At 46.2% G+C, this 11,963-nt stretch overlaps 1 protein-coding gene across 3 annotated transcripts in view; it reads right to left on the bottom strand.

Annotated features, from left to right (window-relative positions):
- Window positions 1-1,048: 1,048 nt before the first annotated feature.
- Window positions 1,049-11,963, bottom strand: part of LOC110488366 (sodium/potassium-transporting ATPase subunit alpha-3) — a 31,458-nt gene continuing 20,543 nt past the window's right edge. For 2 of the 3 annotated variants that reach the window (XM_036970873.2, XM_036970874.2), the window contains exons 9-22: window positions 11,047-11,315; window positions 8,006-8,204; window positions 7,318-7,562; window positions 6,786-6,978; window positions 6,362-6,674; window positions 5,726-5,876; window positions 5,377-5,545; window positions 4,636-4,790; window positions 4,296-4,419; window positions 4,018-4,163; window positions 3,186-3,316; window positions 2,902-3,003; window positions 2,563-2,654; window positions 1,049-1,982 (exon numbers count right to left, since the gene is read on the bottom strand). In XM_036970873.2, coding sequence (XP_036826768.1) covers window positions 1,954-1,982; window positions 2,563-2,654; window positions 2,902-3,003; window positions 3,186-3,316; window positions 4,018-4,163; window positions 4,296-4,419; window positions 4,636-4,790; window positions 5,377-5,545; window positions 5,726-5,876; window positions 6,362-6,674; window positions 6,786-6,978; window positions 7,318-7,562; window positions 8,006-8,204; window positions 11,047-11,315 — 2,318 coding nt within the window. In that variant the 3' untranslated portion in view covers window positions 1,049-1,953. Of the gene's footprint in view, window positions 1,983-2,562; window positions 2,655-2,901; window positions 3,004-3,185; window positions 3,317-4,017; window positions 4,164-4,295; window positions 4,420-4,635; window positions 4,791-5,376; window positions 5,546-5,725; window positions 5,877-6,361; window positions 6,675-6,785; window positions 6,979-7,317; window positions 7,563-8,005; window positions 8,205-9,595; window positions 9,779-11,046; window positions 11,316-11,963 lie in introns of those variants that run through there. The other variant, XM_036970875.2, reaches the window with a different exon arrangement.

The following is an 11,963-nucleotide window of genomic DNA, read 5'->3' as shown; positions in this document are numbered from 1 at the left end:
TCTCTCTCTCTCTCTCTCTCACACTCACACACACACACACACACACACACACACGGTCAGAGGCCCATTACTAGAGCAAACAAACACGCACACACCATTCGCCGTAAACCTATGAGATAAACAGTTAAAACCTTCAGAAATGCAGGCCCCTAACATTGCCCTAAGGCTTACATTATAAGGCATACATGTTCAAGTATAATTTTTAAATAAACATTAAGGTAATAAATCTCAACCACAATAGGTCATTATGATTACTGGTTTATGAATACTAATAATTGTCTGTTTCAAATCATGTGTGGGGTCTACGATATCAAGGGACCTTCCTATACCCATTCAGGTAAAGGGAGGTAAAGGGATGTATGACGGAGTTGTGTGAGGAACTCATTATTGAACATGCTAGAATCAAGCTCTTGATCTTCCATGGTTCCTTAAGTATTCATCTCGCGTAGTATATTGCAAAGTATGTTGTTAGAATCTAAATGTATTTTTCAAAAGTGTTCACTTTGTGTTTTCAGGACTTTCATATATTGATATATCTAAGGACTTAATATTCACATATATATATATATATATATATATGTGTGTTTTCAGGACTCGTGTATATTTTCCTCAGGACTTATATGGCTTTCATTGCACTAGCAGTGTATCAAGGATGTGAGCATCATCATTTATGCCCAGATGAATTCTGCAGAGGTGGTGACTGGATACCTATATTATTCAATAGCATATTGCCATGATTTTATTTTTCTTTATGGCCTTTTTGTATTCTTTTTTATTTGATTTGCCCAACCACGACGAGTGAGTGGGTAGAGCAGCATAATTGTGTGCTGTGTGAAAATAAGTGTAGTAAGAAGTGTTGCTCACTCACTATCGGCGCTCCCAACGCACCTCATTGCAGACAACCCTTCAATCCCCCTGGTATGTAAGTCGAGACATTCTGTCTGCCTTAAAGTAGTATCAGGAGCATTGATAGTATGAAAGATGTATTTACAGTCTTTCTCTGCCAAACCCCACATGCTAAACAACTAACTGAGACCAAACTGAAAAGCAAGGGGGATCCTTGTTTTTTATAAATTGTTTTGCTGCTGTTTTGCATATACGGTACAGTGCTTAATTGCATTTTTCACTTATTTAAATAATGAAATTGGAGAGAAATCTCTTTCTCCTAGGAGACAGAAAGAATGTTATATTTTTTTCAACAGGGGTGAGTTGGGGGGAGTGAGGGGGGAAGTTTACAAGGACAGGGGAGGTCGCACAGTTCTCACAGACAAGTAGCTCTCAGAGCCGCTGCTAGCATTAAAAAAAGAAACACAGAAATGTTACCAACTATTGTTTAAAAAAAAAACACTCAGTCTTCTAATATAAAACAACAACATTGGCAAAACAGGAGGAAGAGGGAGGGGAGGGGAACAGGAAGGAGGAGGGACATTTTTTCCCCCTGTAGAGGGAGGGAGTGTTCCACGTTTACGGGAGTGGCGGCAGGGGAACGTTAAGTCGAAGATTGGTGGAAGGAGTGAGAGTGTCAAGAGGGGACGTCAGGGTAGAACGGGTGACAACGACGCCACAGCGCTCACCGTGGGATCTAGATGCAGCCGCCATTTTGTTATTGATAGAGACGAGTTACACCGGCATTTTGTACATTAGTGTATTAGCACATTTATGAACAGTGTTATTATAACAGTAAACAGTATTGACTATGCTGTGGTCTTTGGGTAGAAAAAAAAGTCAGCGAGACAGAGAGGGGAGCAGGGATTTGGCGTGATCATCCCGTTCCTCTCCTTCTCTGTAGTTGGTTCTTTGTTCCTCAAGGCGATGTTGGAGGAACATACAGGATGGGGAACGGAGGAGTTTTCAGATGTGGTTTCTCGTGTGGTTGGTATGTGATTAGAGGGATGGGTAGGGAGGAGAGGAAGAGGGGAATGCATTTTAGGGGAGGAAGAATGGTTTGATAATTTAATAGTATGTCTCTTTTTCCACCCAGCCTGGAGAGAAAGGGAACAGAATAGAAAGGGAACAGAGAGAAAGGGAACAGAATAGAAAGGGAACAGAATAGAAAGGGAACAGAATAGAAAGGGAACAGAATAGAAAGAAAGAAATCATTTTTTAAATTGAAATAGAAAACATTTGTATCAAAGGAAACTTGAATTCCCCTAAGATGGTTTTAGTGCAGGGCTCTCCAATCCTGTTCCTGGAGAGCTACCGTCCAATAGGTTTTTGCTCCAAACCTAATCTAGCACACCCGATTCCAATAATTAGCTGGTTGATAAACTGAATCAGTGTAGTTACAACTGGGGTTGGAGTGAAAACCTACAGGAGGGTAGCTCTCCCAAAACAGGGTTGGAGAACCCTGGTTTAGTGTATGCAAACGTGCATGTCTTTTCTACATGTTTGTATGTGAGTTTGCGTGGGTTTGTGCATTTTGTAGCATGATGTACAACAGTACCCACAATGCTCTAAAAAAAATATCTGGTTCTATCTTAGTAAATGTTATTATGGGTACTGTAGTACATTGTGCTATAGATTTGTGTGAGTACACTAAGTGTGTTTGTGAGAGAGTAGTACCTCCGGGGTTCCGACGCAGGATGAGTTTTCGGATCTCATCGTAAACGAAGATGAGGAAACTGTACGGGAACGCACAGAACCACCAGCTGGGCCTGAGAGAGAAAGAGACGGGTGGAGAGAACATAGAAGAAAAATACACGTTTTAGTTACAGCCAGAGTGCCATTCAGTTGAATCAATAATTGTCCTTAAAGAGGATCCCCCCCATTCTTGGATTGAAATAATCTCCAGTCCACACATTGGTACATTACTGATAAATCACTGCTATATAAACATCACTCAGTAGAGGGTGCTGTTGCTGTGTGGGAATGAGGGCAGAGAGGCTGGTGTACAGTACTGACTTGAGGGGGTACATCCTGAGAGCCACGTCCATGCCTGGGGTGTAGGACAGGAAGGCAGCCAGAGCTGTCTCCTCAAACAGCCCAAATATCAGGATCTTATTCCTGTAAACAAACAAAGAATTAATCTCAACATTTATCCTAGCTATGAGAGACATAACGTAGAGGGGCTTCATAACCCTACAAAACACATGGTTTACCTAAATGGAGAAAAGAAGAGGTCTGTTATTTAGTCATGCTAAAGTATGTGTCATTAGATGACAGACGCAAAGATAAAGGGTTCTGACCTCATGCCCTGCTGGAAGACAGAGTTGCGCCTGGTCTTGCAGATGATGACATCAGCCCACTGTACAACCACAATACTGACGAAGAAGGCTGTGTGACAGGTGTACTCCACTATCTTCCTCTGTTCATAGGTCTGGCATGGGAGGGAGAGAAAATCACAACGGAGGAGGGTTAAAGAGTGAACGAGAGCAGAGGTAGAGATGACGAAGTGGAAGGTGGTGGTGATGACTAAGTGGAAAGTGGTGGTGATGACTAAGTGGAAAGAGGTGGTGATGACTAAGTGGAAAGTGGTGGTGATGACTAAGTGGAAAGTGGTGGTGATGACTAAGTGGAAGGTGGTGGTGATGACTAAGTGGAAGGTGGTGGTGATGACTAAGTGGAAAGTGCTGGTGATGACTAAGTGGAAAGTGGTGGTGATGACTAAGTGGAAAGTGGTGGTGATGACTAAGTGGAAGGTGGTGGTGATGACTAAGTGGAAGGTGGTGATGACTAAGTGGAAAGTGGTGGTGATGACTAAGTGTAAAGTGGTGGTTGATGACTAAGTGGAAGGTGGTGGTGATGACTAAGTGGAAAGTGGTGGTGATGACTAAGTGGAAAGAGGTGGTGATGACTAAGTGGAAAGTGGTGGTGATGACTAAGTGGAAAGTTGTCGCGATGACCAAGAAAGCAATTCATTTTATAAGACTAATAAGGACTGGATGAAAGAAAATAAGATGAAAGAGTGGTAAAAGTGAGTGAGTAAAGACGAGCAAGCAAAGAAAAAAGAGAGAAAGAAAGAAACTGGAAGGGAAAAAAACATGAAAACGGAGAAAAAAAAGAGGCAATCTAGCATACCCATTGCTGTCCGTAGCTGTCCTCTAGGTCGTTGTTCGAACGGTCGTCCCAGTTTAGCCTGATGCCCACCAATAAAGAGGGAAGGAAACCGTTCTCCGCCAGGATCACAAAATAGGAGAAGAACCCTCCCAGAGCCTGGATCATCCCTACAGAGACAGAGGGAGGAGAGGAAGATGTGTTAGCTTTATCTACTATGCCCATAGAATTAGAATTAGGCCGGGAATCAATCCAACACAGACGGACAACCTGAACACAGAGATAGACTTTTAAAGACCCACCAATCTGTCCGTAGGCGATACTGATCAGCCTCTCGTTCACCAGTTTGTCCCTGGCTGGGTTCCTGGGCTGTCTCTTCATGATGTCACTCTCTGCTGCCTCGTAGGCCAGAGAGATCGCAGGCACCTGTAGACATAAATTAGGGTTAGGAGAAGACAGTGGATATCAATACACTGCCTCACATTGTGGTGCAAAGGACAACAGACCAAACCACACAAACCACACACTTGGATCAGACGACCTTCATTTCAAATTGTATTTTTAATCTTCATAGTGTATGAATTGAACAAACTACAATTTGCCTGTGTGTTCGTGAGCCATGCATGTGTGTGTGTATCTCACCATGTCGGTTCCCAGGTCGATACAGAGGATGGTGATGGTCCCTAAGGGGAGTGGGATGTTGACCAGGATGAAGAAGAGGAAGGGGGTGATCTCAGGGATGTTACTGGTCAAGGTGTAGGCAATGGACTTCTTCAGGTTGTCAAAGATCAGACGGCCTGGAGGGACACAAGAGAAAGGGCTTGTATAGGCTACCCCAGGACGACATCATTATATATTTTATTTTCAAACAATGGGCTCATATTACAGATAAGTTACCTTTCTAACCAGCACCTTTTCTTTCGTCTCCCAATATTCCATTACCCCTCCTTCCTCTCTTCTCGCTGACCTTTTTTTAACTCTCTCCATCCTACCTGTCATTCATACCACCCTCTTTCTCTCCTTCGTTTTCTTCCTCCCTACAGATGTATGATCTTAATTTGAGCCAGTTTGATACAGCAGGAAAATAATCCTGCAGTCACAGGAAAACATAAAACATTTTGTATTGGATGATACATTTTTCGTAAGGGAAAATCAAGTCTGAAATGTAAAACTTCAGAAGCCTTTTTAAAACCTCAAATACATTAAAAGTTTTACATTTCCTGTATTGCATGAAAGTTCTCCTGCCACAGGGTGATCTAATTAAGATTCAACATATGTATACCTCTATCCGCCCCTACCCTTTTTCCTCCCTGCTAATATCCACTTTTTACCCTCCCTCCCTTTCTTCTTCCCTCACTCCTTCCCTCCCTCCATCTCTCTCACCCTCTTCCACTCCGGTGACGATGGAGGCAAAGTTGTCATCCAGCAGGATCATGTCAGCGGCTTGTTTGGACACGTCTGAGCCGGAGATCCCCATGGCGACGCCGATGTCAGCCTTCTTCAGGGCGGGAGAGTCATTCACACCATCACCAGTCACAGCCACAATGGCACCCTGAGAGGCAGGAAGGGGGGGGGGGGGGGGGGGGGGGGGGTAGTGAATATTATGAAAAGCCTCTTTATCTACTACTGTATAACAGAATATGTAGGAAGTGTGTACGTGTGTGTGTGTGTGTGTGTGCGTGCGTGCATGCGTGCGTGCATGCGTGCGTGCGTGCGTGTGTGTGTGCCTCACCTGTCTCTGGCAACCCTCCACGATGATGAGTTTCTGCTGGGGGGAGGTCCTGGCGAACACAATCTCAGTGTGGTTCCTCAGGATCTCATCCATCTGATCCTGAGACAGATCCTTCAGGTCTGTTCCGTGGATCACACACGCCTTGGCATCCCTGGAAAACACACACGCAGGAAGACAGTGAGTGTTTGCTATCGCTGATACACACACACACACACACACACACACACACAGAAATGCAGTGAGTGTTTTTGGTGAATAAGTGCATTCAAGCATTTGGATGTGACTGACTGACTGAGTTTTTGAGTGCGTGAGGTGACTGACTGACTGACAGGCAGGCAGGCAGGCAGGCAGGCAGGCAGTCAGTCAGTCAGTCAGTCAGTCAATCAGATAGACAGACTGACAGACAGTCAGACAGACTGACAGACAGTCAGACAGACAGACAGACAGACAGTCACTCAGATAGTCTGACTGACTGACTATCTGACTGACGGAGTGACTGACTGACGGAGTGACTGACTGACTGTGTGAAAGAGTGACTGACTTGTGTGAAAGAGTGACTGACTGTGTGAAAGAGACATATTCCATACAGTATGTGTTGGTACACACCCATACACACTCCGTCCTCATATCTCTTACCTGGGGTTGACCTGGCTGACGGGGATATTGAGACGGGAGGCGATGTCCTCCACTGTCTCGTTGCCCTCGGAGATGATGCCCACGCCCTTAGCGATAGCCTTGGCTGTGATTGGATGATCGCCGGTCACCATGATGACTTTGATGCCAGCGGAGCGACATTTGCCCACGGCGTCAGGCACGGCAGCACGAGGAGGGTCAATCATGGACATGAGGCCCACGAAGCACAGGTTCTCTGTGGTGAAGTTGACATCGTCACAGTCAAAGGCAAAGCCCTTGGGGTACTGGTCCTCAGGCATTAGCAGGTGGCAGAAACCTGGGGAGGGACAGTATTAGATTGGTATTATTATTCGTATATGCGCTCTGAAATGCCTCTTTAGGTTCCCATTTCTTACTCTCTTCTCATCTGTCCCACCCTCTCTCTCACCGAGTACTCTCTCTCCCAGTCCTCCCAGCTCCATGTAGGCGTTCTGGAAGGCCTCCTTCATCTCCTCCTCCATGGGCTGCTCCTTGCCCTGGATCAAGATGGTGGAGCAGCGGTCCAGGATCCTCTCTGGCGCTCCCTTCATCACCAGCAGGTAGCGGTTGTCGTTCTCATCCTCCGTCTCATGCACAGAGAGCTGGTGGTTGGTGGTGGGGGGTGGAGGAGGAGGCACAATCACACACTTGTGTTCAGCCTCTTATACAAACCCTTGTTTTCCCTAACCCTAGGTTCATGTCTACACCCCGGCTAAACCCTAACCCTCAACCCTAACCCAGACCCAGGTCAGACCCACCTCTAGACCTGGGGCCGTATGTATCAAGCTGATTCAGGATCAGTTTAGCCCTTTATACCACAATGAATAAGATCACATACTGTAGATAGGTGGAATCCGTTCCTAGATCAGCACTTCCACAATGAGATGTTTGACACCTACAGGATCCAGGGTGTACGCTTGTGCTCCATGTTGCTCACTCACCTGGTACTTGTTGGTGGAGTTGAAGGGGATCTCGGCCACCTTCTTGTTCTTCTCCCTCATCTGTCTGACGCTGCCGCAGGACAGCTCGATACATTTCAGCAGCGCGGACTCGGAGGCGTCACCCGCCACGTCCCTCTTCAGGATGGGCAGCTGGTCTTGAGCTGCCTTGAACTGCGCCCGGTTACACAGGGCCGCCACCCGCGCCAGCGCCAACCACGTCTCCGAGCTCTTGTCGAAGGAGGCGCCTGGGGAGAAGGGGGGGGGGGTTCTTAGTGACAGACACATGGTTGTTGCGTTCATGTGCCCACAGGCAGCCTTGAAGCCTGCATAAGTAAACTTACTATCATTAAAAATACAAAGCCTTTGGTACAAGACGTTACAAACAACATAAGGCCAATCTTTGATGGCCTAGTTATTCACTAACACAGTGGTCTAAAACTTCTGGCTCGGGTGCCTCATCAGGCCAGCAGGCCAAACATTATGCTGGTTTGCAAAATGATATCTAATTCCAGTCAGTTCCAAGGAGGGAACAATCAATATACAAGACTATCTAAATCACCTTAACCGCTGCAATCATCTCAATAACTGTGATCACGATATGCAAAGCCAAGATATATTTACTTTGCTATTATATAGTAAGGACATAAATGAGTTCAGTGAACTTAAACCCCTCTCTCTTCTCTCTTACCAGACTGGTCCTCTGTGGTGTCGGCCTCGTGGATCTGGTTGTCAAACCACATGTGGGCCACGGTCATCCTGTTCTGGGTCAGGGTACCAGTCTTATCAGAGCAGATGGTGGAGGTGGAGCCCAGGGTCTCCACAGCCTCAAGGTTCTTCACCAGGCAGTTCTTACGAGCCATACGCTTAGCGGTCAGGGTCAGACACACCTGAGAGAGAGCGAGAGAGCGAGAGAGCGAGAGAGCGAGAGAGAGAGAGAGAGAGAGAATGCAACAGGGATTGGGAAAAGAAGACAGGGTGACATAAAGTAGGAGAGAGAGTATAAAATAAAATATTAGTACCAAGTCAGAAAAGTAAAGTCACGGGGTGCACAACTCCAGGGGTGGACGCCCTATACCAGGGCTGCCCAACCCTCTTCCTGGAGATCTACTTCCTGTGGGTTTTCAGTCCAACCCTCTTCCTGGAGATCTACAGTCCTGTGGGTTTTCAGTCCAACCCTCTTCCTGGAGATCTACCGTGCTGTGGGTTTTCAGTCCAACCCTCTTCCTGGAGATCTACAGTCCTGTGGATTTTCAGTCCAACCCTCTTCCTGGAGATCTACTTCCTGTGGGTTTTCAGTCCAACCCTCTTCCTGGAGATCTACCGTCCTGTGGGTTTTCAGTCCATCCCTCTTCCTGGAGATCTACAGTCCTGTGGATTTTCAGTCCAACCCTCTTCCTGGAGATCTACCGTCCTGTGGGTTTTCAGTCCAACCCTAATGTAACACACTCAATTCTACTAATTAGCTGCTCAACAAGACCTTAACTAGCTGAATGAGACATGCTAAATTAGGTTTGGACTGAAAATCCACAGGACAGTAGATCTCCAGGAAGAGGATTGGGCAGCCCTGCCCTAGACCCTCAAACCAATCAACACCTTACTTGCGTCTACAGATAAGTAAAACCATGACAAATCAATACAAGAAAGCTAAACATCTACCCTTGAGACCTGGAGTTGTGTAAACCCCTGTCAGTCCACATCCCCACCTCTCCACTACATTCAAATGCGCTAGAGTCAAATAAAATACTCAAATATATTTCACAGCCCAGAGCTGCAATGCAGAAAGATAGAAAGAGTAGGAAAGCAAAGCACAGAGCAAAAGCAGCAAAAAGGCGGGCGCCGGTGTAGCATGCTACTTTCAAAATATCATGGCCGACACAGGCAACTAGCCAAGCAGTGAGAGTGGTAACAGCCCAGCATTTATATTAACATTAGCCTAGCATATATATTAACATTAGCCTAGCATATATATTAACATTAGCCTAGCATTTATATTAACATTAGCCTAGCATTTATATTAACATTAGCCCAGCATTTATATTAACATTAGCCTAGCATATATATTAACATTAGCCTAGCATATATATTAACATTATCCTAGCATATATATTAACATTAGCCTAGCATGTATATTAACATTAGCCTAGCATATATATTAACATTAGCCTAGCATGTATATTAACATTAGCCTAGCATTTATATTAACATTAGCCTAGCATATATATTAACATTAGCCTAGCATGTCAATCTCTCTTAACAGTTGTCATAGAAGACAACTAACCAGGGGGTGTCACTGACCGAGGCGCAAAGACAGCCTGAAAAAGAGAGACAAACACAAAGAGGGAAGGAGAGAAAAAAGGAACAGCCTGAAAAAGAGAGAGAGGGAAGGAGAGAAAAAAGAAAGATACAGGTACACATAACACAATGGGCTGCCTTTTATGGAGAGAAAGAGAAAAAGAGAGATACGATACACCACCACAACATCACAAAAGACAGATAGCATAATTGCATAATTCCACAACGATACCGGGACACAGGGAAATACTAACACAGATATAGAACACACAGAGTAAGAGCCAATGACAGACAGACACAGACAGACAGACAGACACAGACAGACACAGACAGACAGACACAGACAGACACAGACAGACAGACACAGACAGACACAGACAGACAGACACAGACAGACAGACACAGACAGACAGACACAGACAGACACAGACAGACAGACAGACACAGACAGACAGACACAGACAGACAGACACAGACAGACACAGACAGACAGACACAGACAGACACAGACAGACACAGACAGACACAGACAGACACACACAGACAGACAGACAGACACAGACAGACAGACACAGACAGACACAGACAGACACAGACAGACACAGACAGACACAGACAGACACAGACAGACACAGACAGACAGACACAGACAGACACAGACAGACACAGACAGACACAGACAGACAGACAGACAGACACAGACAGACAGACAGACAGACAGACAGACAGATGGAACACACAGAGTAAGAGACAACAACAGACAGAGGAAAAAGAGACAGAGACCAACAACACATAGCAGAGGAACACACAGCAAACACATAAATCAACTACACTCATATCCCCAGTCACACACACCTCTCCTCACTACACACACACTGCTCCTCACTGCACACACACAAACATCTTTCCTCACTACACACACACACCTCTCCTCACCACACACACACCTCTCCTCACCACACACACACACACACACACACACCTCTCCTCACTACACACACACACACACACCTCTCCTCACTACACACACACACAGTTTTGTACAGCTAACCTTGTGGGGACACACAATTCAGTCCCATTCAAAAACCAATTTTCCCTAACCTCTAACCCTAAACCTAACCCGTACTCTTACCCTTTACCTAACCCTAACCTTAACCCAAAAACCTAACCCTAGCTCCTAACCCTATCCCTTAACCCTAAACACCCTAGAAATAACATTAGCCCCAGTTGGTCAAATGTTTGTTTGTTTACTATTCTTGTGAGTAGTTAAACACGTCTGTCCGTCTGTACACACACACACACACACACACACACACACACACACACACACACACACACACACACACACACACACACCTCACTACCCCCAACTACCCCTTCCAAACCCACATCACACGACACCACACAACATAAAAATCCACCAAAATATCCCCTCACAGTGACCGTAGCCAGCAGGCCCTCGGGCACGTTGGCCACGATGATGCCGATGAGGAAGATGACGGCCTCCAGCCAGGTGTAGCCCAGGCAGACGGCCAGGATGAAGAAGGTGATGCCCAGGAACACGGCCACGCCTGTGATCAGGTGAATGAAGTGCTCGATCTCCTTGGCAATGGGGGTCTTGCCCGACTCCAGGCCGGAGGTGAGGGTGGCGATACGGCCCATGACGGTACGGTCACCGGTGCACACCACGATGCCACGCGCCGTGCCTGGTGACGGTGAGGACGAGAGAAGGAAGTTAGGTGACTTGACTTACATGTTACAGTATATTATATTTGTAATACCATTTGTGGTATCATGGCGAGTAAAATGATGGTGCGTTACCCCCCCATTCAGTGTAAAGAACTGAGTTTGAGTGCAAATCATACGTTTTTTGTAATCATGTTTTGTTGCAGTCATTTCTTCCCCAATTTCATGATTACATTCTTGTCTCATTCCTGCAACTCCCCAACAGGCTCGGGAGAGGCGAAGGTCCAGTCATGCATCCCCCGAAACATGACCCCCCAAACCGCACTTCTTAACACCAACCCGCTTAACCCGAAAGCCAGACCCACCAATGTGTCGGAGGAAACATCGTTCAACTGACAACCGAAGTAGGCCTGCAGGCGCCCAGCCCGCCACAAGGAGTCGCTAGAGCGCAATGAGCCAAGTAAAGCCCCCCGGCCAAACCCTCCCCTAACCCGGGCGACGCTGGGGCAATTGTGCGCCACCCTATGGGACTCCCGGTCACGGCAGTGCCTTAGACCGCTGCGCCACTCGGGATGCCATTAAATCATACGTTTTTAAGAATCATTTGTCTAACACTCCTTTATAATGAATAGTCCTGAAGTAATCATTCAAAAAAAAATTCTAATAGG

This window comes from Oncorhynchus mykiss, chromosome 30 (genome assembly GCF_057628025.1).
Source record: "Oncorhynchus mykiss isolate SJ-2025 chromosome 30, ASM5762802v1, whole genome shotgun sequence".
NCBI lineage: Eukaryota > Metazoa > Chordata > Actinopteri > Salmoniformes > Salmonidae > Oncorhynchus > Oncorhynchus mykiss.
Note: the sequence above shows the minus strand (reverse complement) of the source record. Positions and strands in the feature narration are given on the sequence as shown.